This window comes from Oryza glaberrima, chromosome 2, assembly GCF_000147395.1.
Source record: "Oryza glaberrima chromosome 2, OglaRS2, whole genome shotgun sequence".
Classification (NCBI taxonomy): domain Eukaryota; kingdom Viridiplantae; phylum Streptophyta; class Magnoliopsida; order Poales; family Poaceae; genus Oryza; species Oryza glaberrima.
The window spans coordinates 6,756,972-6,783,261 of NC_068327.1; the positions used below are offsets into that span (position 1 = coordinate 6,756,972).

Here is a 26,290-nt window from a genome sequence, read left to right on the forward strand (position 1 = left end):
CTCATATTAAGATGACGCGAATATTAGGGAAGTTAGTTTTTAAAAATATAATATATTTGTATTAGACAATTTCATAGTTTAAAATTAGAAATTAGGCCAAATTAGGCCATTTTCTCTCATATTAAGATGACTAATATCAAATAATTAGAAGGAGTGTGGCTTCGAACCCAGGTCGTCTAGCCCAGCACCTTGTGGAGCTAGCCGGAAGGCGCCTTGGTGTTATTCCTTTTTTGGATGGAATAGATAATTTCATTAATTAAATGAAGTAGCATTATGTAGTTCTACAATTTGAGAAAACCTTTTTTTTTGTGATTTTAAGTCATACCATCTTTCACTATTATACTATACTAAGTTACTGAGCAATATTTTCACTCGGACTCTCCATTTCGGTAAGAATCTTCTTTTCCTTACTTTTGCTTATGTTGATTATTGATGCCAAATATTAGTAGTGTCCTATTTGCTATCAATAAAATGTCATACAGTATATAGTGGTGCACCCCTTAATGTTGCTCTAGCTCCACCCCTGGATGTTGGAGGCCACTGGATGTTGGAGGAGGTTTATATCGACATCTGCAGTTGCGTAGTGAATAGGCATACACACCCGTGATACATTATAGATTTCTAGACTTCATAAAGTCCTGTATCATCGATAGAGATCTATCCCATCCTAGTTAAAAACCAAGTGAGGATTTGATAGGCGGGAAATATGTGTAAATTCATAAACAATATTTACGCAGTCTCTGATCGAATTTCAGTTTAACCAATGTTATACCTAACTAAATTACGTATTAAACAAACTTCCATTTCCACAAGGTGATATTTGTTTGTTGTTGTTTAATGTAATGGCTCGTTGCAGCGTGCCGGTCAGGCCAACTCTGTCATATCAGCACGCCGGTGATCGTCACCGGCAATTTACTGCGAGCATGATTAGCTAATTCGACAAGTGGAGCAACAAAATTATAAGAAAGTTTAGAGGGGAGAGACCAATGGTTACATGCGACTATGCAAGCTTCCTCTAGACCGTGCCAAATAAGCAATCATATCCTTATCCTTATGAAAAGTCTGTAATACACCGCCACAATATAGGAAACTACTTTTACTAGTTATAAAGAGGATTCCAATCTGAAATTTTTTGCCTTCGCTATTGAGCACATTCTTTAAATATATGATAGATCAAGCCCCACACATGAAAGTAGAGTTGATTTTGTCTCCAGGTAAAACTCATACCGATCAGCTGAAAACACACCTAGTGTTTGGTTGCAGATCGTCTCGACCATGAGCTCATGAAGAGGTACACGCTCTGCTTAATTTTGCTTCCTATTTTATTGATAACTAGTACTATGCTCGTGCATCACAAAGAGACCTAGAGTAGTACTGAGTCGATCGGTTCGGTTTTTTATGGGCGTTGCATGCGATAGGAAAGGGAGGAGGACGACTATGACCTGATGTGCTGGTGGCAGGTGGGCCTCCCACCTGCAAAAAATATGTTTATTTTCACATGTGGGCCTATTATTAGCCTGTGAAATTTGATTTTCGCATGCGGCCCTTGAATTGTCTTAAGGGGAGCGATTTTTGCATATAGGGGCAGTTATGGTTCATCTGCGATCTAGAGGGGTTCTCGGCTGGTAGTGTGATTATGATTAAGTTGATGTTATAATAATAACTGCATAGGATCCTGACCCGCTAAAACACTGATCTAGTTTATGGATGGATAGTGTGAAACTGTCAATCCCCGAGCTGGAAAAAGGATCGTGAGAACTAGAGGTAGAAGAAGTCCTTAAACACCTATGCATATATGCATGACCAATGGCAAAAACTGGATGAGCTAGTTATTGCCTGGATGCAAGAGCAATAAGACTTTCAGCATAAATGTGGGAGGCATGTGCTGCCAAGAGGTATGCATAGTTTCCAAAGTTCCTATCATGAATATGGGATGTTAAAGGGAAGGGAACAAGAATATGTGATGTTAAAGGGAAGGGAACAATTGGACTCATTTGTCATCCCTCATAAGATAATCAATCATAGTGAATAGGAGATGTTGGAGAAACTCATAAAGTCATAGTGAATAGGAGATGTTGGAGAGAAACAACTGTAACTATCAAACAATTGTGGCCAGCTTAATTTACCGTAATTAAACTATGATCGTCAACGCCAATGTTCGTTCCCACATGATAGCACCTGGAGCATGCCCACCTGTCGTCGCCGCCACCTCGATCTCCTCGGTCGGCGATAATCCGTCGATCTACAAATATGTTCGAGAACAAATGTGAACTGACTCGCTATTGGGCTGAGGAAAGAAATTACATGAGAAGATATTTTATAAATTGAGAATACGAATGTGAAACTGGCTCGCTATCGGGCCAAGGAAAGAAATTACACGAGGAGATATTTTATAAAAAGAGAATCCTTCGTATGGAAACCTATAGATATCTCAAGCCGAGGAAAGAAATTACATGAGAAATTACATGAGGAGATATTTTATAAATAGAGAATACGAATGTAAAACTCCGAGGAAAGAAATTACACGAGGAGATATTTTATAAAGAGAGAATCCTTTATATGGAAACCTATGGATACCTCAAGCTATTATAAGATGGCTACAAAATGTATTGGAGTTATGAGATGCCAGGATTGTGTTTGACTGTTGGAATTCATCTACCCTTAGTCTGTGTTCGGCACCCTTGGTCCCAACTGGAACATTACGTACGGAAAACGGAGCGGTCCATTAACACGTGATTAATTAAGTATTAGCTATATTTTTCAAAATGGATTAATTTTATTTTTTTAAGCAATTTTTGTATAGATAATTTTTGCAAAAAAACGCACCGTTTAGCAGTTTGAAAAGCATGAGCGTGGAAGATGAGGGAGAGGGGTTGGTAAACAGGGTGCCGAACGCAGCCAGTTCCTTTAAAAAAATGCACGACGTCGGCTTATTTCTACATCATGTAGCTCATCATTTTTACTGCATGTATATATATGCGATCTTTGCTATTTTTATTATTTTTAGTTCATTGCATTCAGCCTAGTTTATACATTAAAAATCTATATTGTTATTAGAAAAAAAAACAGTCTAGCGTCAAAAAGCCCACTTGTCTGCTGAAAGCAACATGTGCGGAAATTAGGAAAAGAAACATATTTATAGAAAATGGTGGCAAAGACTAATTGATGGTAATGCCGCCCTTTTTCAAAATTATGTTGTAACGCATGTGCAATATACTATTTTTTTAAAAAAAACATATTCTTTACGCAAAACTAACTGAAATTTTAAAAATATTCTTGGTCAAATAAGATGTGAAGATATTTGAATGATATATGATTGATTGGACAAATAGTAGTGTATGAATGCTTATATTCTTAGATAAAATTTAAAATTTTCAAATACTTCTATTGTTACTAGTATATGAATTAGTCGCATATTCGCGCGACTATAACCATCCTATCATAAATGATGTGTGTAAGTATAAATGACATATTCGCGCGATTATAACCATCCTATCATAATGATATGTATTAAAGAATATCTATTAATAATATTATATAATTGGAGAATTTGATGTAAAATGTATTAAATATAAAGGTTTTTGAAGAAATAATTTCATTATAGTAGAAAATGTGAGTACTATTATGGAGAAACATTAATAAATAAATAAATAAACCTTTTGTGATTGTAATATAATTCAAAAGGATCATTTATTTAAATAATTTGCTCTAAAGGTGTCAACTGTACTATTATTATTATGTCTAACGTATTAAGTCGCGCGTTCGTGCCCATTACCTACCTCTAAATGTGTCAATGTGTCATTGTACTAATATTGTAAATATGTGTGTTATCTGAAATGCCCCGCCTATTGAACATAATGGTGAGTGAAACAGCAAGAGTTAGGAGTTCCTATTCATCTTTTTTATCGCTATTTATTATCTGTTGCTTCATTCACCATCAATGAGTCATCGTCTTCATGTCGTTTTCTTCCTTTATTTTCATTGGTGCACCTGCTTTATAGCCCGCGCAAATACATTTTGCAAGTTTTGAAGGAATTAGTTTAATTTTATTCAAAGTTCTTAATTTTTTTTTGCAAGATATTTTGCTCTTCATATATTATTTATTATGTTTTATAGAATTTACAATTTACAATACGCCTATCGCCTGCCATGATTGCTAGCTAAATGATTGTAACACCTTGATAGGCTTCAATTAATTATGTATCTTTGTACCAAGCAAAACAGCAAATGTAGCGTCACAATAGTGTAAAAATCAAAACTTTCAATGTCCTTCGGCTTAAAATGTGAGTAAAAACTTAGGGGTAATCTCACAAACATTTTACTATCAGTGGGTTTTCTATTCAGAAAAATCTTTACTACTTAGTGGATAAGAAATGGTAAAATAGAGGCTAAATATAAAAGTAGATGCCCAATACTCCTCGCGCCGCTCTCACGCAGGCGGCTCGGGGAGACACCCTAGCTGCCCGCGCCGCCACCTTCCTTCCCCTCTAGCCGCCTCGCCACCGCCGGAGCTCGTCGTTAGAAACCGCGCGGCCGGGCCGGGAAGGCGGCGGCGGAGAGAACAAGCCGGCGGCAGAGCTCTCCCTCGGCGTGGGAGGCGGAGCGATGCGCGCTGGTCGGGAGGTACCGGCCGCTCTCAAGTGCGGGTTGATGGGAGGCCGCGCAATTGGCCACGCTGGACGCGGATCCGCTCCCCCGGGCGCGGATCTGCCCCCCTCCGGTCGCTAGGAGTGGTGGACCCCAACGGCGGCCCGGTGGAGGCAACGGCGGCGCGACAGGCCGCGGCTGGCGGGTAGAAGGGGCCGACAGCTGGTGGAGGCGCGGCAGTGGCCAGCGGCGGACCTCATGGCAACGGTGGCGAGAGCGGCTGGCCGGCTGGAGGCGTGGTTGCGACTAGGCGGCGTGGCCAGCACGGCGTGTGCGAGGTGGCGCGGCCCGCGTGGCGTAGAGCAGGCCCGAGCGGTAGCGGCAGATGTGAGCGATAGAGCAGGCCCAAGGTGGGGCCGAGCGGAAGTGCTTCCGGCGACGGCGGCGGGAGCGGCTGCGACTGGGTGGCGTGGCTAGCGATGACCAAGGCTGGCGCAGCACGTGCGAGGAGGCACGGCCGACAGCGGAGGTCGGTGTGATCGATAGGGGTGGTCGGCACTACGCGACGAGGGCGGCGGCATGCGGAGGGTGGCCGGCGGGGGACGCCGGTTCAGCGGTGCCCACGCGCCGCTGGAGGTTAGACGGACTCAGATGAAGAGGATGGTGAATTGATCAATAATCCCATGTCTTTTTTGCTTAGAAATCTTGGATCAGGACATACAAGGTAGCATTGGTCAAACATAGGACTATCTAGGCTAGGCGGTGGAGCATTAATGTGTCAGCGATGGATTGGCAGGCGGTGGACAGCGGGTGAAAACCTAGCCCGGCCTTGGCCGGGCCGACAATGATGGCATTCAGAGCGTCATTCCCTCTTGAGGGTGTTGTCATGCCATCCCATCCCCTCTAGTGGGATTGCCGGGTGAAAACCCAGTCACGAATCTCTTTGAAGACCTTGACCGACGGCAGCGGCGGTTCTTTCGTCGTTATCTCCCTGGAGACGCCGTTTAGGCAGCCCCTTGCCGAAATCTCCCAAACAATCAATGCAAGCCTGCTCTAGATTCTTGTCCTCTTGTGTCGGCATCCTAGCATATATATGCAAGTTGGCCACGTTGGAGGGCCTAGGAGGGAGAGCGGTTCCATTCTTCTCTCTCGCCCTCTCTCCCTCAATCCCAAAGATGTGGATAGAGTAGGGTTCTGTGTCTGTCGTAAGGGTTGGGTTTTGGACAATCCCGGCTATACGTCCTTTCTTGGCCTAGCGCGGCCGGCCCGGTGATAGCCTTTTCCAGGGTTTATGTGTTGGTGCTGTCGTTGCATGGGTGATGGTATAATTTTCTTTGTTTTCCAGGTTACGACCTCCCACGGCTGTAATCTTGTAATTTTTTCTTTCTCTGTCAATATAAATTTGGTGTTGTCTGGTGCGAGCGTTAAAAAAAAGGTAAAAGTAGCAAGAGCCAGAGTCAGACACAGGTGGCCTTGGTCTTGTGAGCGCTGCGCTTCTTCCGCAGTTCCGCTGTCTTTCTTGTACCTCTTTGCCTTGCTGCTACTGCTGCCTGCTGCGCATTGTCCCGGAGAGGAGGAGCCGTTTCTGCTCCCCAGTCAACCTGACGGATCGCGATTCATCTCCTATCGTCCACTTTATCTGTGTCATCGGCCGGATAAGCAGACACCCTGGCGGGAGGTGGTTGTTAATCCCTTTTTAATCTTTCCAGCTTTCTAGTTGCCTTTTTACACAACGATATTTATTTTTTGCTTTTACTATCCATCTGATCCGACGGCTGCTATATTCTTTCCTTGTGTTGTCGTTTTTCTTAATCTGATGGTCACTTGTTTGTTGCTTGCGTGGATCGTTCTCGATAAGTTTTTAGTTTTACCTTTCACTAATGTAGATACGGAGGGAGTAATGTTGGTAGATGTGGATAGTGTGTCAGGCTAAGATTGAGATTAAGTAATGATACGTAAACGAGATAGCTATTAGCATATGATTAATTGAATTTTAATTATTTTAAATTTAGGAAATGAATTTATTTGATATTTTAAATCAACTTCTCTCTAGAAATTCTTTTTAATTAAATATACTATTCAGCAGTTTAAAAAATATACTATTGAAAAAATGTGTTAATAAAAATCGAGGTAAAATATGTATCTAATTTAAATGGGGCTGAATACACAAGAGGTTATATTAATGCTCTGCTTTCTTCCTGCTACCCAGGTTGGTAGAGGGGGTAGGACATCATGTCCTAGATGTGAAAGTCTATTATATCGCGCGTGCGTACGAGAACTTTAAGTCGCGCGCACGCAGGCCTCCGCCTCAAGCGCTAAACAGCGCAACATTACTAATCTAAATAATTAGCACTAATCACAAAATGCTACAGTAATTTCTCAATAAAAGTAGACACAATTGAATTTGAATTTTTGACTGTTGGTAGAGGGGGTAGGACATCATGTCCTAGATGTGAAAGTCCAGTATATCGTGCGTGCGCACGAGAACTTTAAGTCGCGCGCACGCGGGCCTCAGCCTCAAGCGCTTAGCGCTTTTCTCGAAGAAAAACAGCGCAACATTGCTAATCCAAATAATTAGCACTAATCACAAAATGCTACAGTAATTTCTCAATAAAAGTAGAAACAATTGATTCTGAATTTTTGAGTAAAATGATTTCAAATATTGACTTGAAAATTTTCAAAATATGATTTGAAAGTTTTCTAAATATTGACTTGAAATTTGAATTTTTTAAGTCAAAATTTGAAAACTTTCAACTTTTAATCTCGAATTTGAAAACTTTCAACTCGAGATTTGAAAACTTTCAACTCGGATTTGAAAACTTTCAACCCGAGATTCGAAAACTTTCAAATCCAGATTTGAAAAAAATGAAAATTTTCAAATTGAGATTTGAAAACTTTCAAGTCGAGATTTAAAAACTTTTAAGTTTAGATTTAAAAATTTTCAACTTCGAATTTAAAAATTTTCAAACTGAAAACATGCTAAAGATAAAAAAAATCAGAAAAAAGTGGGAAAAAACGTAAAAAAACAAAAAAAAACCGTGGAGGACGCGCACGCCGGCGTAGCGGCGCTGGGCCTTCTGGGCCTGAAACACGCGCTGCCGGCGTGCACGCTAACTAGCTTTTCTGAGGACATCATGTCCTAGATGTGAAAGTTCAGTATATATGCATGACTACGGCCATGTTTAGATCCACTTGTAAATTTTTATTAGCATACGTTTAATATACTTCAAATATGTGTCCGTATATCCGATGTGACACGCCAAAACTTTACACCCCTGGATCTAATCACACCCTACATCATAAAAACTGGATGAGCCAGATTATTGATCGAATGTTAAGACTAATCAATAATCTTTCAACATAAATATCAGTTTGATCTCATTGTGTTGCGGCCGGCCGTATAAAGCTCCTGTTCTTTTCATATTGTCATTGAAACGGATTACTTGTTTTAGTTTGACCTAAATCAATTCTTTTTAAGTTAAATTAAGTCTGTAAAAAAATATAGTAACATATCAATTTAGTTTCTTTAAATTCACCATTGAGTTTTTTTTATAGTATATTTGTTTCGTGTTACTGAGAAACATTACTACGTTTTTCAATCAATTAGCCAAAGGAAAAAATACTTAATATACCCTAAACAACCTATAATGTGGAACGGAGGAATTAGTACGTATTAACAAGTCCTCTCTCACACAAATCAAATTAAAATAATCAAAGGGTGGTTCTTTTTTCCTGAGAACCATCAGTATGAACTAATCGGAGTTAAATTTTGGTTCCAAGATAGATTTCATACTCATACTGCCTAGCTGGAAACCAATTGAGATGAAGTCCAACTGCATATGCTATGCTATTGTCACTTCACAATAACAACTAAACGCAATCTCTCGGCCATCTGTTTTGTCATCCAACTATCCAAGAAGAGTATTGCTATACTACCAACAGAACAGTATTTCACCTCTACACTAATTTTGCGACAGTGCGTACAACTGTGAATCCCCACTTTCCATACAGATCCTGTGATGCACATACTGATTAAGATTAAGTTGACGTTAGCTAAAACACCCATCTGGTTTATGGATGGATACTGTGAAACTGTCAATCCCCAGGCTCAGAGAAAGATAGGCTGGGGGCTGGAAAAAGGAGGTAGTTAAATTCCTTAAACACCTATGCATGCATATATGCATGACCAATGGCAAAAACTGAATGAGCTAGTTTTTGCCTAGATGCAAGGGCAATCAGACTTTCAGCGTAAATGAGGGAGCGATGTGCTGCCCAGAAGTATTCTTACTTTCCAAAGTTCCTATGTGCTTGTTCAATCTAACCTTTTATATATATATATATATATATATATATATATATATATATATATATATATATATATATATATATATATATATTACAGTGAATATGAGATGTTGGAGAAAAACAATTGATCCTATAGTCGTTGATTCAAATATTTTTGCCACTCACAGTATCACTTACCGCACATTTATTGATGTAGACACCACTTCAATCTCCTCGGTCAATGATGGGTCGTCGATTTTTTATCTATCCTGCAATGAATGTGAAGGTAGCGAGCTATTGCGGAGATGTAAGAAACAATAAGAGAAGAACGTTATTATAAATCCACGGCGGCCCCTATAAAGTACTCATACCCACAAACACACTCAGCGATGTTAGCCGCCACCTCGATCTCCTTAGTCGGCCTCGATCACGAACATGAAGCTGGCGAACTATTGCACTGAGGCATGAAGCTGGCAAACTATTGCACCAAGGAAGGAACAACAAACGAACAAGAAACAAGCAAACTATTGCGCGAAGGAAGGAACAATAAGAGAACAACTAATAACCTATTATACAGAGATATTTCATAAAGAGAGAATGTATTATACAAATATTTGGAGCTATGAAATGACTAGAAAATGAATTATATATGTTTGTTTTTTGAGATTAATTGTATCGTTAATTCCATTAGAAAATCACACCACTTCTATTTATTTCAGTCTCATGTAGCTCATCATTCTTCTTGTATGTACGTGATATTCACTATTTTTCTCATTGTTAGTTCATTGCATTCAGCCTAGTTTATACATTGTAAATCTATATTGTTCTTATAAAAAAAAGCATGATGTAGGTCAGTGGTCAATAAGCCATCGTCCTTACCGCTTGCTCTTACTTTTTAAAAAAGGAAAGAAAAAAATAGAGTATGGGGCCAAAGAGCCCACTTGTCAGCTGTAAGGAACATGTGCGGAAATTAGAAAAGGAATATTTATAGAAAATGGTGGCAAAGACTTAGACTAATTGATGGTAATGCTCTTTTTCAAAATTCTGTTGTAACACATGGGCAATATGTTAGTTTTTTTTTAAAAAAACATATTCTTCCCGCATAAACTCTAATTAAAATTTCAAAAATATTCTTGGACAAATATAGTAGTGCATATATGCTTATATTCTTAGATAAAATTTAAATTTTTTCAAATGCTTATATTATTAGATAGAGGAAGTAATGTTGGTAGTCGGCTCGGTTTGAACCTACTGAAGATTAATCAAGTACAGAAACGCGAAACAAGAAAGCCATTAGCGTATGATTAATTGAGTTTCAATTATTTTAAGCATAAAAATGGATTTATTAGATATTTTAAAGTAAATTCTTTATAGAAAATTATCACACGAAACATACTGTTTAGCGGTTTGAAAAACATGCTAATGAAATTCAAGATAAAATATGTACGTTAATCAGGTCCAAACAGGGATCAGTGCTGAATTCATGAAGGAGTATATATTAATGCTCTGCATCCTTCCTGCTACCAAGGTTGGCAGAGGAGGGGATCATGTCCTAAATGTGAAAGTCCAGTATATATGCATGATGCATCACAAAAAACTGGATGAGCCACATCATCGATCGAATGTTAAGACTAATCAATAACGTTTCAATATAAATATCAGAGCTAGTGCTATGGGAGAAACTTCATACGATTCTCAAAACATTTGAAATTTCTAATGTGTTTCCTAAACATGACAAAGTGAATCAATTATGAGATGTTGGAGCAATATAAGATAGAACTGTAGAATACAATACAGAAAAGAGGGTTAGAAACGAGCGTAGTGAATATGGATTATTTGGTATGTTAATAAATAATTAGGAAATTTATAAGAAAATTTATAATATACTAAAGAAAATAACCGTGCGTTGAAACGGCTAAAAATTTTTTGGGTCGAAAGTTTATTCATTTCTTCTTTTCAGTTCCAACCTAGTCCTATATTTCCCTCCGCTCGGCGTGTCTTTTTTTCTCAACCATAAGTGAAGCTATATACCCGGCTTAACCTACAGAGACACATACCCGTTCCTTCTTAATCTCCCAAAATTTGTTGAGGGACTATGATTTACTCAATCTCCTCTTTCCGTTTTTTATCAAAATAGAATCTATAAAACTCGGAATAAAAACGAAGACTATTAAATAGAAATTAAATCCAATTAATTAAAGTCGAAGGAAAAGATGGAGTATCTAAAAACAGTTTTTAGGTGAAAAAGTTTCAAATGTAACTATAATTGAAGTGTAATTACATTATAACTACGTTGTAACTATAGTATAATTGGAGTGTAATTACGTTGTAACTACATTGTAACTGCACTGTAACAACGATATAACTTATTAAAACTTGCATTCAACAATCCTTTGGTTAGATAGCACTGAGATCTTACGCATGACACGTGTGAAATTTTTTTTTCTAGCAACTTTTTCCTCTTCATGTACAAATGCGATCCGATAGTCACAAATTGAAAGTTTTAGGGGCAAAAAAAACTTATGAAATTTTTCTAGCAAATCCGATTGAAAGGGGAAATCACACTGGTGGAGAAACCATCTTTGGGCGGTCGACCAGATTTTACAATAGTCCCGGTTATATTAAAAACCAGGACTAAAAATATCTTTAGTCCCAGTTTAAAAGCTACAGGGTACTTTTCAATCTTTAGTACCGGTTAGTGTTACCAACCGGGACTAATCCGGGAAAAAAGATCGGCATACGCACTAAAGATCTATTTATAGTCCTGGGTAGTAAAACCAACCGGGAAAAAAGATCGACGCGGAGATCTAAGAGGTATGCGCGATCGAATCGAGGTATCTCCTCCTCTCCTTTAACTTCTCTCTCCTCCTCTCATTTTTAACTCCTCTCCTCAACCTTATTTATTCTTCTTCTTATCTCTATTCCTCTCCTTCTCCTCTCTACTGCTAGGCCGGCGCGAGGGCGGTGGGTCGCGGAGGGCCGGCTGGCGCGGCGGCGGCGGCGCGCGGCGAGGCAGCGGCTTTCTCTTCTTTTTTTTTTCTTTTGAGAATCTGAGATTGTTGTATGATGTATTTGATTGGATCTTGAGATTGTTGTGTGATGTGTTTGATTTGTGTGTGATGTGAATATGTGATGAATTTTGTAGAAGTTGTGATGTAAATTTTTTAAGATTTTGTGATGTATTTGAGTATTTGAGATGATCGATTTGTGGATTTGAGGCAATTTGAGGATGATTGATTTGGGATTTTGGGGACGGGATGGGGTGAAATAAATCTCTACTACTAAAAAAGAAGGTAATGGTGGTCGTTGTTCCTGCAACTTGTATTCCTGACCTTTAGATGTGTACGATCCAACGGATGACATTGCTCTAGCGATCCTCCCACTCGCGCGATCCGCCCACGCCGCGCTAACCTCCGCGTCCGCGTAAGAAAAAAAACAACTACCTCCAACTTCCTCGCCCTGCAAGTCTGCGCAACGCCCCGCCGCCGTCCTCGCCTTCCCATCCGCCGCGTCGCCCCGCTGCAGGCCGCCCCTCCGCCGTTCTCGTCGGACGCCACTCCCGGTCCACATCGCGCCGCCCCGCCGCTGTCCTCACTGTCCACATCGCGACGCCAAGCCGCTGTCCTCGCCTTCAACATCCCGCTGCACGCCGCCCCTCCGCCGTCCTCGCCGGCCGCCATTCCCGGCCCACGTCGCGCCGCCCCGCCGCCGTCCTCGCCTTCCCCATCCGCAGGCCGCCACTCCGCCGTCCTCTCCGGCCGCATCTTGTCGCCACTCTGGTCCTCCTCCGTCAGCCGCTTCTCCGGCACCCTCCGCAACGGGGCCCGCAAGTCCGTCGAGAGCCAACGACCGCGCCGGCGACAGCGGCCTCTCCCGTCGCTGCCAGATCCTACACGGATTCCTCTGCTTCGTCCTCCTGTTCAACATCTTCTGCCTCATCATCTGGGGCGTCAAGGTAGCATACCGTTTTCTGCTAATTTCTGAAATCTGAAATTGAACAACATATGCTTATGCTGTCTCTTGATTAGAGGTAATTGTTCTTAGAACGTTAGATATATGAAGAACAAATCTTCAGAATGTTACATATATGAAGCCTTCCCATCAGTGGAATAAAAGATCAATCTAATAGGTAGGAGAAGGAATTTATCAAACTCAGGCTTCTGAGAATTATTTGCGGAATATATATTCTCTTTTATTCCCTGATCCCTGATAACCAAGAAGGAATTGTTTGCATATATATTCTCTTATGATATGCTTCTGAGAATTAGTTTCATGCAACAATAACTCATTCTGATTGAAATAATTACTTTTTGTAATTATGGTCATCAGGGAGTCTCTTGTTGCTCGCTGACGGCTCGTGATCGACCTTGAAGGTACGCATACTATTCCTTTAGAAAAAGGATATGCTGATGATCATATAAATATAATACCCCCCAATCATCTATATCACTGATCATCACAAATACCACCAAAACAGACAAGGATCTAATTAAAAACTTGTCATCACAAAATACAGATAGGTTGTTTACGTTTTGGTTAGTATCGGTGATCGGGATGTTGGTTCAGATCGTGAAGCGCTGTGGAGTTCGTGCGAAAAATTTGGGACTCGCACTTCTTGGTTACATGCAGGTGTTGGTTGGGATTAGGGCCTCTTTATAGTTCTGTTGTATTGAAGTGAATATGATTATCCATTTCTTGTTTCACATTTATCCAGTTTTTAGTCCCTGGGTTGTATTTTACCCAGCTTCGTTTATATGGTTTGATATCTATAAAAAAATCATTCTTTAATGAAATGATAAACAAGCTAGAACTACGTTGTCCATTATCGCTAAACAGAGCCTCAACTATATACAGGCAGGTTAGGTTGTTACTTTCTGCAAATTTCTGCAGGGCACTTAATCATCCTATTTTGGCGATATCTTTTGTACTACTGCAGTCAGTAAAGATGTTTCGCTGTGCATTAAACAGGAGTAATGGTTTATTGACTTCGTTAGAAAATATACTCTTATATTTTCCCCTAATGAAAAGCCAAAGTCAATGTGGATCCAATGTGATTGGCCTTTTCGAAACTTTTATATCTATGCTCTAAAAATTTCATTTTAGAAATATAATTTTTTTCTTATTACATTACCTTAATCCAACACTTAAAATCAAGATCATCTTGCTTGGGTAGTATGGTACATTATACTATATTGTGGCATGCTTTTTTTTGTAATGAATACTTGCTGCAAACAAATGGTCTTATTTCATATTCAGACCATGGTATATGTTTCAGAAGACAAGAAAAAGGAAAATAGATTTGCTATGAAGTATATAAATTGAACTTGTAGGAGCCAGTCCTGAGGGTCAACAATTATGACAGCATTGGAGGATGCTGCTGCATTGTCATTTGTAACTGCCCATGGACTTTTGGCAGGTCAGCTTAGCCAGCCATAGGGGTACCTACAAAGAGAGTTACTTACAAAGAGCATACTTATGATGATATGCTACAATTCAAGTGCGCCACTTATCTCTTTCTTTCAGTGTGAACTAAAGGGCCTGTACTCATATACATTTGTATGTGCGCGTGAATTTCTTTGGCATTGTTGCTGATTATAATCACAGAATATGAATTTCTTTACTGAAAATCAGCGAATTTGAATTTAAGTAAACAAGAATATGGGTTCAGTCAATAAATGTTATATCTTGCAAAGCTATTTTTTTTTGCAGCTATTTATGTTTTCTCTAGCACTACTTAAGTAGAAAATGTTAAGAGTATAATCTATTGATATATCTTTAATTTTTGCAATGCAGGTGAAAGAGACACTTCTTTGTATCTTCAGTTAAGTTAGTTATTTTGCTCATCGAGCTTTGCAATGGATAATAATGCTCATGTCTCCACGCCTACATCATCGTCAATACCAAGTGAGTATTTTTTTTCAGCTCTATCATGTCCACAAAGTAGTCCACTTTGTCCACTGCCCCTATATGCTTATTCTTTCCATTCATATATTTTTCGCATTCTTGTTTCAGCGAGTGATCCTCCCCTGGGAGTTCTTTCCGACATTACTAATCTCAGTGCCATTGAACCGACATTACTAATCTCAGTGCCATTGAATTAAGAAGGAAGCGTGCTAGAGAGAGGTACGCTTTGTTGAGTGTGGAAGATAAGGAGGCGAGAAATAAAAAGGCCCGTGAGAAAAGGAAACAGAAGAAGGAGGAATCCCAAGAAGGAAATCAATCTGGTACTACTGTGAAAGGTAGTTACAAACCAACTCAGTTCATCTGGACCATCTATTCTGTTAATTCACTCACACAGTTAGTGACTAACAATATCCACATAATAGTCATCTCCTATTTTAACAAGTTAGTAGTTGCTCTATTTTGGGGTTTATGGGCCTTACATTCGACAGGAATTGCAATGGATAATAACACTCATGTCTCCACACCTGAATCGTCGTCAATACCAAGTGAGATTTTTTTTCTCGCTCCAGCTATATGTATATTTGTGATCGGCTCTTTCATGTCTACAAAGTAGTCTACTTTGTCCGCTGCCCCTATATGCTTATTCGTTCCATTCATATGCCTTTTGCATTATTGTTTCAGCAGGTGATGCTTCCCTTGGAGTTCTTTCCGACATTACTAATCTCAGTGCTGCTGAATTAAGAAGGAAGCATGCTAGAGAGAGGTACGCGTTGTTGAGTGTGGAGGATAAGGAAGCGAGGAATAAAAAGGCCCGTGAGAAGAGGCAACAGAAGAAAGAGGATTCCCAAGGAGATAATCAATCTGCTACTACTGCGGACGGTAACTACAAACCAACTCAGCTCATCCGGTACCATCTAATTCTGTTAATTAACTCAGACTGCGTCTGACTAACAATATCCACATAATAGTCCTATCCTATTTTTACAAGTTGATAGTTCGTCTATATTTTGGGGTTTATGTGTCTTTGATTCAACAGGAATTGAAACTCGCCAACCCATGATCACACCTAGGCGACTTTCATTTACAGTGAGAAACGGTGTAGCTCATTATGATGATATTGAAAACAATGAGTGCCCTTTGAGTTGCATTGTTCAACGAGCATCACAAGACAGCCTAAAACTTGATTTCGTGCGCGATAAATCAGGTACATTTTGGCTTTGATAATAACGCAGTTTTATGTTCATTTCTAATTGTTAGTCCTTCTTTCTAAATATCCAGTCAGTTGCTATTCTCAGTTTTCAGTATCATAAACACTATTACTATGTACCAAACACACTAATAGCTCTGTTTTAATTGAAATTGACCAGACCCAGTGTAACCTATACAACTAAAGAAAACGAATGCCCACCCCTACTAAAATATAGAGCATACCTTGTCATCAAGCATCTGATGCAGTACCTTCGTAACCAACATGTCTACCGAGTGCCCGACCAAATACATCAGGCTTTGCTCATGCTAGACCAGACCAGGTTATGTCATGTGCACAATTGCATTGCAACTACAGTTTTAGATATCACCATATGTCAGAATTACAACAACAGTTGTCAGGAGATTATTCAGTAACTAAGTTTGCCTACTCGTACTTTTGTCCTACTCTGCTGAACTTTCGAAGCAAATCGCCCTAGCTTATGTTACACTACATTTTGATTTTTCAAATCAGTGGTAACAAACAATGCCTTTTTGCTTCTTTAACAAATAAATGTTCATGGCTAACACGCATAAGCAGTTTATTTTAACTTCCATTTACAGTTGGTACCAAATTAAAACAGTGATTAATAGATCTGTAGTGAATTACATGCTGATGGAATCAAAACTCATTCAGCTGCAATACTGACGTGCCTGAAATGAAATGTTGCCTCATTTTTTTTTGCCAAAAAATAAAGGCATTTTATCACTTTTGCTCCTTTCTCTACATGTGGATAATTAAAGTTGCCACAAGATGAATGCTCCATATATATTTACAAAATATGTCCACTCATAATTGTTTTCAGTGTGCATGTACGAGGGAAGAACAGATTAAGGTGCTAATGCTGAAATACTCCAATGTAGTATAGTAGCTTATTAGACGTAAGCAACCCTTTGAGATGTTCATCAAAGTACTATTTATCAGAAACATTTATTTTGTCTTAAATCGAGAAATACTATTTGTTTTTCAAATGGTAAATCATAACTCATTCAGTTGCAATACTGCCTCTTCTTGAACTGAGATTAACCCTAAAGCATTTCATCGAGAACTACGGGAGCAATGGCACGAAGCAATGTACTTGTCGGGAGCGTTGGTCGCAGCTGTCGATGGGCTGCTGGCCTGCACGATCCCTGCCTCGACGTGGTATGAGGAGAGATCCAGAGGCGTTTGCGATGGGGTAACATCGATTCTCGATTTGTCTCTTGCTCCCGGGTAGTAGTGGAGGGAGGCTCTGGTGGCGTCAGCAAAGATGGCAGCGGCGGAAGCGGCGAGAGGAACCGATGCGAAGGCGGTGGAGCAAGGTTCCCGGGTGGAGCCGATTCAAAGGCGGTGGAGCAACACTCCAGCGGTGAGTTTTTTGCTCCCGGGCGGTGGTGGAGGGAGTCTCCGGCGGTGTTGCGAGCGCCGTCGCGGAGGGTGCCGGAGATGCGGCTAACGGAGGTGGACCGGGAGTGGCGGCCGTAGGAAGGGTGTGACTGGATGCAGGCGGCAGGGGAGAAGGGGAAGGATCACGCCTAGGTGTGGGAGGATCGTCAGACGAATCTCATCCATTGATTGTTGCGGATCTTAGGGTCAGAAATAATAGTTATAGGAACAACGTTATATGTCAGAATTTCTACAAGATAGTGATGATTTCTGTTCCAAAACTGCACATGCCCATAGAACTTGTGTTCACTTTAATATAAAATGTGATGGACAATGTGAGAAAATTTGTAGGATTTATGCCCATAGGGATATTGTTAATGTTGTTTAAATTTTTTAATTGTAGCCACAAAAAGTTCTCATGAAGCTATGGATAACGATCCCATGATTATGGAGAATACTCGAGTGGGTGCATCCCAGAGTCTTCCAGAAGAACAGTTGGAGTGGAGGCGTGCTCGCGATAGGTTCAATTATGCAGCTCTAACACCAGAGCATAAGCAAGCTATTTTGGACCGTCGGAGATCATAACGTTAATCTATGACAGTAGAACAAAGACAAGAGATGAACGCACGTCGTAGGGTTGCGAGGCAATCTTTGCAAGATGTGGAAATCCATGATATCAATGCCCACCATAGATTGAAGAGACAAAACATAACGCATGGAGAAAGGACTGCTCTACTAGCTCGACACAATGCGCTCTACGCGGCTAGGCGTGACACACCATGTGCAGAATCCATTGCAATGGAGTGTCCGGATGGTTGCAATCCGTCGTTGGATCAAACCGCACAGTCGTACCCCATGGATAATGGTACGATCCACATCCGTTTACTCTTTCATGGATGATATAAATTGTTTATCTATTGACTTCCAATTCCTTAGACACTTTGGAAGCCATTGTTGATGGGACCATGGATGATGAATACTACATGTTTGCTGGCCAAGGTACCTTTGTAAAAATGGAATATATAGCTCTCTATCATGTATATATTGCACCCTAACTTTTTTGCGCTGAACAACTCAGCCAATGATGATGATTACGAGATGGAAACGACCGAGGTTGATGAGATGGAAAAGGCAGAGGACAAAAACAAGCCTGCACCGACCTCTTCCATTCCTGATCCATTCGATTATGTGTATAGCAACATTCCGAAGAGCACCCCTGTTCTGAAGATCGAGCCGGACTGTAGCCACTGTGGTGCTAAGAAGTTCCAGTATGAACCAAAGGGATTCTGTTGTCGGGATGGCAAGATCAAACTTGTAGAAAATGATACACCCCCTGAACTCATGAGGCTGTGGACAAGCGCGGATCCAGATGCAAAGCATTTTCGAGATCACATTAGATATTTCAATGGCCACTTCTCATTCACTACTCTTGGTGTAAGCTTCGATGAGACCATTGCAAACATGAGCTCAGGCGTGTACACGTTTCTGGCCCATGGCCAGATTTATCATAACATACACTCCTTTGGACCTAGAGAGTCTGGTCCGGAACATCTTGAATTGTACTTTTATGATGACGATCCAACTTTGGATCATCGATTTCGGCGTTCCCCGAGTCTCGACCAGGATGTCATCAGGAGTGTTGCAAACATCCTTCGGAATAATCCGTATTCAGAGACATTTCAAAGTCTAGGGCAGGCCGATGACCTCGCAAACTACCGGGTGACACTTAATCTGGATCATAGGTTGGACCAAAGGCGGTACAATGTGCCGTTGACTACTGAGGTGGCAGCTGTCTAGGTGGAGGGGAACGAGAGCCAAAGGAAGTTTGAGCCTAGCGTGACAATATATGGAAACAATAATACGCGACAAAGTATCCAACATTTTTACGGATGTTACGATCCACTCTCTTACCCTCTGTTCTTCCCTAGAGGGGAGAGTGGTTGGCATCAAGGTTTGCCAAAGAACAAAATAACAAAGCAAGATGCGAGCAAACAACATGACGATGATCCTGGTGAGTTCATCTTCAGAGTATGTAGTCTTGCTTCTCTTCATATGTGCGTTTTATGATTAGTCTAACCCACATGTTTCACACATGCAGATTGCAATAGCAGGATACATGTCTCAGTTAGGGACTACTACTGCTACAAATTTCAGATGCGATGTGGGATTTTCAATCTCATACTACATGGCGGACGCCTGTTCCAACAGTTCGCGGTTGACATGTACATCAAGGTTGAGAGCTCGCGCCTAGACTATGTTAGGAACCACCAGAAGGAGATAAGGGCCGACCTGTATCAAGGCTTGATGGATAGCATCCAGGCTGGTGAGAGTCGCGCAAGCGCGATCGGTAAACGAACCGTGCTACCAGCGTTGTTCGTCGGCGGGGGTCGAGACATGAAGCGCAGATACATGGATGCCATGGCTTTAGTGCAGAAGTACGGGAAGCCGGACGTATTCTTGACCATGACATGTAATCCGAGGTGGGAAGAGATTATGCGTGAGCTAGAGCCTGGACAAACACCTTAAGATCGTCCTGATCTCATAGTTCGTGTCTTCCGTGCCAAGCTAGAGGACCTAAAGAAGCAGTTGTTCGAGAAACACATGCTTGGCAAGGTGATTGCACATGTTTATGTCGTCGAGTTCCAGAAGAGGGGCCTACCGCACGCACACTTCTTGTTAATCATGAGTGGTCGATACAAGCTAACGAGCGCGCAACAATATGACCGCATCATTTCTACCGAACTTCCAGACAATAGCAAGTACAAGGAGTTGTACGATATGGTTACCAATCATATGATGCATGGCCCTTGTGGTCCACTGAATAGAAGATGCCAGTGCATGCAAGATGGAAAGTCCAAGAACCACTACCCACGAGACTTCAACCCCTCTACCTCACAGGGCAAGGATTCATACCCGTTGTATAGGAGACGCAACGACCATCGTTCAAAGGTGGTTCGAGGCCATCCTCTCGATAATAGGTGGGTTGTTCCGTACAATCCTTATCTCCTTCGGATGTACAACTGTCACATCAACATGGAGGTTTGCTCGAGTATCAAGGCTGTAAAGTATCTCTTTAAATACCTATACAGGGGGCATGACAGGGCATCAGTCTCCATCAACGAGGCTGGTAGCAACGGTGAAATCGATGAGATCCAGCACTATAGGGACGCTAGGTGGGTAACCCCTCCAGAAGCATTGTGGCGCATATATGGCTTCGATCTAACCAGATCTCTCCCTCTGTGAAGCAACTGCAACTGCATCTACCCAACATGCATATGTTGTGTTTTGATGCAAGTCAAGATCTTCGAGATGTTCTCGATAAGGAAGACGCAGGCAAGTCGATGCTTACAGCGTATTTTGATGCAAATAGACAATACGAATGGGCTCGAGATATCCTCTACAGAGATTTCCCGATGTGGTTTACTTGGCAGCCAGGAGGTAAGTACTGGCAAAAAAGAAAGCGAGGGGGTTAGGTCGGGAGAATTGTGTGTGCCTATCCAGCGGAGGGGGAGCGCTACTATCTCCGGGTGTTGCTAAACCATGTGGCAGGTTCCACCTCTTTCGAAGACCTACGCACCATTGATGGTGTGGTTATGCCTTCCTTTCGTGCTGCCGCTGAAAGAAGGGGACTAATTGAGGCAGACAACACCCTCGACGAGTGCCTTACGGAGGCCGAGGTATTTCAGATGCCATCGTCGCTCCATAGGCTATTTGCTACCATCCTGGTGTTCTGTGAACCTAGCGATGTGCTTGTTCTTTGGGATAAACATGTAGATGCTATGTGTGATGACTACAAGCGCAACACCTCGAGCCAGTATACGGTCGAACAGATGGTGCTGATAGATATCCGGGGAATGCTACAGTCAATGGGTAAAGAAATCACATCGTTTCCACTTCCCAAGATTGACGAATCATATGATACGGCTAGAGGAGAACCTAGAGAGATTTTAGAGGAGTCATCGATTGTGGTAGAGCAAGGTGACATGAATTTGTCGGATTAGCTGAATCTTGAGCAAATGGCCACGTACAACGAAATAATGAGTGCGATTAATAGTGCTCAAGGGGGTGTCTTCTTCATTGATGGCCCAGGAGGCACTGGCAAGACTTTTCTTTATAGGGCGTTGCTTGCGACTGTTCGTGGCCATGGCAATCTGGCGGTGGCAACCGCGACGTCTGGTGTTGCAGCCTCTATAATGCCTGGAGGCCGGACTGCACATTCACGGTTCAAAATCCCTATCGGCATTGATGACGGGGCGTATTGCAGTTTCACCAAACAAAGCGGGACAGCCAAGCTTCTCCAGAGGGCATCACTTATAATATGGGATGAGGCCTCCATGACAAAGAGGCAGGCAGTTGAGGGCCTCGATAGGAGTATGCGAGATATTATGGGTTGCCAACGTTTGCCGTTTGGAGGAAAGACAGTTGTGTTTGGAGGGGACTTCAGGCAAGTCCTCCCAGTTTTTAGGAAGGGCACTAGGTCTCAGATTACGGATGCAACTCTGCGTAGGTCCTATCTGTGGGATTGTATGGTTCAGCTAAAGCTCGTTCGCAATATGAGAGCGCAGAACGACGCATGGTTTGCGGAATATCTCCTTCGAGTCGGGAATGGCACCGAGGAGGTCAACAAAGAAGGGCACATATGCTTACCTTTGGATATCTGTGTGCCATACAAAGGGGATCTCGATGGCCTTATCGATACCGTGTTCCCCAACTTAAATGATAACCTCACAGACCCAAACTACATAACATCAAGGGCCATATTATCTACTCGGAATGAGTATGTCGATAGAATAAACATGAAAATGATCGGGCAGTTCCATGGGGAGGTGGTGACATCCATAGTTTTGACCGAGCCGAGGATGACCCCCACAATTATTACCCGCCTGAATTCTTGAACTATCTAACTCCCAACGGTCTACCTCCGCATATGCTTAAGCTCAAGATAAATTGCCCCGTCATACTATCGAGGAACATTGACCCAGCCAACGGACTTTGCATTGGGACTAGGCTGGTTGTTCGTGGGTTCAGAAGAAATGCTATAGACGTAGAGATTGTGGTAGGGCAGCATGTCGGTAAGAGAGTTTTCCTTCCTCGGATACCCCTATGTCCTTCGGATGATGAGATGTTCCCATTTCGTTTTAAGAAGAAGCAGTTTCCAGTTAGACTGAGCTTTGCATTGACGATCAATAAGGCACAGAGACAAACAATTTCAAATGCAGGCATCTACCTCCCGGAGCCGGTGTTCTCTCATGGTCAGCTATACGTTGCGTTGTCTAGAGCAACCTCTAAAACAAATATAAAAATACTATCGATGCCAGTAGAAGAGAAGAAACAAAAGAAAAGGTCTAAGCGTACTGGAGTGAAGGACAATAAGAAGAAAGGAAAGCAATTGTCTGAACAGACTGCAACATACGCAAAAAATATTGTGTATAGAGAGGTCCTTACATATTAGAACAGGTATATTATGCTTGCTTAAGTTCCATTCTTTTTGTAATTTTTATATTTCAAGTCTAACATTTCGTATGTGTCTGCTAGAACAAGTTGGCTAAATGGTGCCTTCAGCAAGGTTGCTAAGACTGTTCATGTTGCTGGGTCAAGAACAAGAGAGAAGTTCCAAATAGCTGTGTCCAATCTAACAGCGAAAGTAAGTCAATAATTGTAATTTGTAAACAAGCACACATTCAATCACTCTATACTCTGAATTGCATATTCACGGTACTCTGAATTTGTATACTATATCTCTAATCTTTATACTCTTAATTCTTTACAAGCAGGCACCCAGTCACTGGATATTTTAAGTTCTGCACAAGCACAAATTCAGTCACGGATTCTGCAGAAGCAGACATTCTGCACAAGATTCACTGTAGTTCGTTACAGTATTGCAAAAAAGTTATCTGATTCAAAATAATAACTTTGGTGAAAACAAATATGATTTGATTGCATGCATTCTTGATAGTGATTATTTGCTGGCTGGAAGGAATATTATCAGTTAGTCTACAGCAAAGCTCCCATGTAAATAAGCTATGTTCTTTGTTCAGGGAGGGGCATGTGTTTTCTATTCTTTTGCATGTCCCTGTATAATGCATAATTATAGACACATGCGTCTTCATTATGATTTTATTCAAGTGTATTCCTTAATTCCTGATTACGTGATTCAAGAGCTGTACTGTTGCATCAGCTCTCTAAGACGCATTCGCATCATCCTTTCCGTAAATTGCCAGGCCTTCCTATTGCAGCGGTGTTTCATCCAAGTCAAAAGATGTTCTTTGTGGCCACTAAGAAAATTGTTCAGGTTTATGATCTCCAGAAGGCACAGTTAGTCAAGAAGTTGGAGTCAGCTGTTCGTGAGAATTCCTCCATCTCGATACATCCTGGTGGTAAGTTATATGTTAGCTGTATGTTAATTAAACTAATTGCTACATATTTGGTGCCAGAGTTGCTTCACATTGCATTGGCCTAAGCAATAAATCACCTGTTTATATCAGTATTATTGCATTACTATTGAGTTGATTGGTGCAGTGTTGATTTTTTATAATCGATTATCCCGTGCGGTCAAATTATACCGCCCACACGAAAAAAACAAAAATTAAAAAAAAACAAGAAAATCGCCGTCCACCTGCCGGCCCGCATGCAACCGGCCGCCACAACTTGTCGCCGCACACATCCGGACGCCGCCGCGGCGACCAGCCCTCGTCGCTATCTTCGCGCTGCTGCACTATCTATGTTCTTTTTTATAATTTAATAAACGCCATGAGATTGTTTTATGCGCCAAAAAAGTTGCACTACGCTTCTGGAATGATAACATATATCTTGCTTTCAAATTAATCTCAGAACAACTATGACTTATAGTTTCTTTTGGATTGCAAGATTTTTTTTTCCGTGATCAACAAAATTCCCTGTAGCAGCGCACGGGCACCCTACTAGTATATTTAAAAATAATGAAGAAAAGAAAAGAATAAAGAGGAACCAGAAAGAGCAACCGGATTAGCCTCTTTAGTCCCGGTAACACCAACTGGGACTAAAGATGCTTTATCTTTAGGACTAAAAATGGATTTTTACTCCCGGTTTTTTCACCCGAGACTAATATAGCGATCTTTAGTAGGGAAAATAATGGGGGAGTAGTGGGAAATTACAATAAATTGGAGGAGCAGACACATGAAAGTCAAATTAACATGGTGGCGACGCTAGGTTTGGCCCGACTCAAAAAAAAATTAGGACGGAAAAAGCGGATGAAAAAAAAAAAGAAAAATAACAGCGAAAAAATATGCAGAAAAAACGGTGAAAAAAAGACGGACCAAAAAACCACCTGGAAGCCTTAGGTATATTTTTAGAGTAAATTTCACGAAACTACAAATACTATGTTCAAATTATCACAAAACTACACATTTAACACCAAATTTATCACAAAACTACACATTTAAGATGAAGTGTCACAAAATACATGTTTACTAACTAAACTATCAAAAAACTACAGGTTTAAATCAATTTAGTCACAAAACAATAATGTTTATAGCTCCAGCATAATAATGGTGCTTGGGATTTAAACTCTAAAAGCTATAGTTTGGTGATAACTTCAATATTAAATTTTAATATTAAATATACAGTTTTGTGATACTTAATCTTAAATCTATTGTTTTGTGATAAATATGGTGCTAAATATATAGTTTTATGATACAATGCCTTAAATCAGTAGTTTGCGATAATTTGATCAAAATACATATAGTTTTGTGAAATTTTTATTCATATTTTTGACGTGGGACCAAAATCATCTGAAAGTGGATTCCATCTGAAAGATGAGCGAGGTGGCCGGTGGCACGAAGAGGAATGAGTGGCTGGTGGCACGAGGAGGAGCAAGCGGCCGGTGACGCGAGGAGGAGTAGGAGGGAGAGGCTGGTAGCATGAGGAGGAGAAGGTATTAGCGGCGCGAGGAGGATCAGGCGACCGGCGGCGCAAGGAGGAAGAGGTTGGCGGCGCAAGGAAGGAGGATCAGGTGACCGGCGGCGTGAGGAGGAAGAGGTTGGCGGCACAAGGAGTAGCAGGAGGCCGACGACGCAAGGAGGAGAAGGCATCCAGCGCCACTGTCGAGAGAAGTAACCTCCGCACGTTGACGACATGGTTGGGGACTGGGGAGAGCTAGGGTTTTCTTTGCTTTTATATCATCCCCTATAAGGACTTGATGGGCTTTTCTGTTGGGCCTTTGTCAAATGATCATCTATATCAATTCTTTTCTGGGATTTAAGGTAATGGACCTCTATTATATTTCTATCTTTCTTAATTTCGGGGACCCATGGTGGAACCCTTCACCCGGACCCGGCCCCGCATATATGCGGGCCCTGTACCCGCCCAACCTGCGGTGGAAAACCAGCCCCGTCCCCGTCCCCGTCTCTGTAGGGGTGGGTATCCGATGGGTCCCCACCCCCTACGGGGAAATTGCCATCCCTACCCATCCGTTCGCCGCCCCTCCTCACTCGCCCCTGGAGAGATGATAGAGGAGAGGGGAGAGAGAGATGAATAGAGGGGAGTTGGGGAGAAAAGAGGAAGAAGAGGAGGGGTGAGGCTGACATGTGGGGCCCATGTGGGCCCCACCATTTTAAATTATTTTTTTGTGTGTAACTGATATGTGGGGTCACAGTTTTTATTATTTTTCCGAGTTCGAATTGCCACATAAGCGCCACGTCAAATGCCACGTGGGACGAAGACCAAGTCAAACTAGCCACGTTGGCGTCACGTCAGCCAAAACCACCTTCCAAACTGCCAAGGGACCTCGTTTGCACCGGTTTTGATAGTTGAGGGACCCGGTGTATCTGGGTTTTGGTTGAAGGACGAAAATCGGATTCGTTGACAAGTTAAGAGGTCTCGGATGAACTTATTGCTATTTAACTGGATTAGTTATTGGGCCACATG

At 41.5% G+C, this 26,290-nt stretch overlaps 2 protein-coding genes across 5 annotated transcripts; both read left to right on the plus strand.

Annotated features, from left to right (window-relative positions):
- Window positions 1-11,761: 11,761 nt before the first annotated feature.
- On the plus strand, window positions 11,762-18,894 carry LOC127761066 (uncharacterized). 4 transcript variants are annotated; one of them, XM_052285281.1, is made up of 8 exons: window positions 11,762-12,826; window positions 13,201-13,244; window positions 14,665-14,775; window positions 14,884-15,110; window positions 15,264-15,320; window positions 15,457-15,654; window positions 15,812-15,979; window positions 17,790-18,894. In XM_052285281.1, the coding sequence occupies exons 5-8, from the start codon at window positions 15,272-15,274 to the stop codon at window positions 17,969-17,971; spliced, it is 597 nt and encodes a 198-aa protein (XP_052141241.1). In that variant the 5' UTR covers window positions 11,762-12,826; window positions 13,201-13,244; window positions 14,665-14,775; window positions 14,884-15,110; window positions 15,264-15,271; the 3' UTR covers window positions 17,972-18,894. The 4 variants fall into 4 exon arrangements, 1 of the variants encoding a protein (XP_052141241.1); XR_008015198.1 differs by lacking the exon at window positions 17,790-18,894 and adding an exon at window positions 17,043-17,783 and having other exon boundaries at window positions 12,149-12,826; window positions 15,460-15,654; XR_008015197.1 differs by lacking the exon at window positions 17,790-18,894 and adding an exon at window positions 16,827-17,783 and having other exon boundaries at window positions 12,150-12,826; window positions 15,460-15,654.
- On the plus strand, window positions 18,005-23,846 carry LOC127761779 (uncharacterized). The gene is made up of 12 exons (XM_052286108.1): window positions 18,005-18,251; window positions 18,323-18,385; window positions 18,465-19,143; window positions 19,315-19,397; window positions 19,485-19,856; window positions 19,932-20,364; window positions 20,476-20,559; window positions 20,682-20,824; window positions 20,936-21,219; window positions 21,388-22,163; window positions 22,922-23,030; window positions 23,565-23,846. Exons 1-12 carry the CDS (start codon window positions 18,005-18,007, stop codon window positions 23,844-23,846), a joined length of 3,555 nt encoding a protein of 1,184 aa, XP_052142068.1.
- Window positions 23,847-26,290: the final 2,444 nt, after the last annotated feature.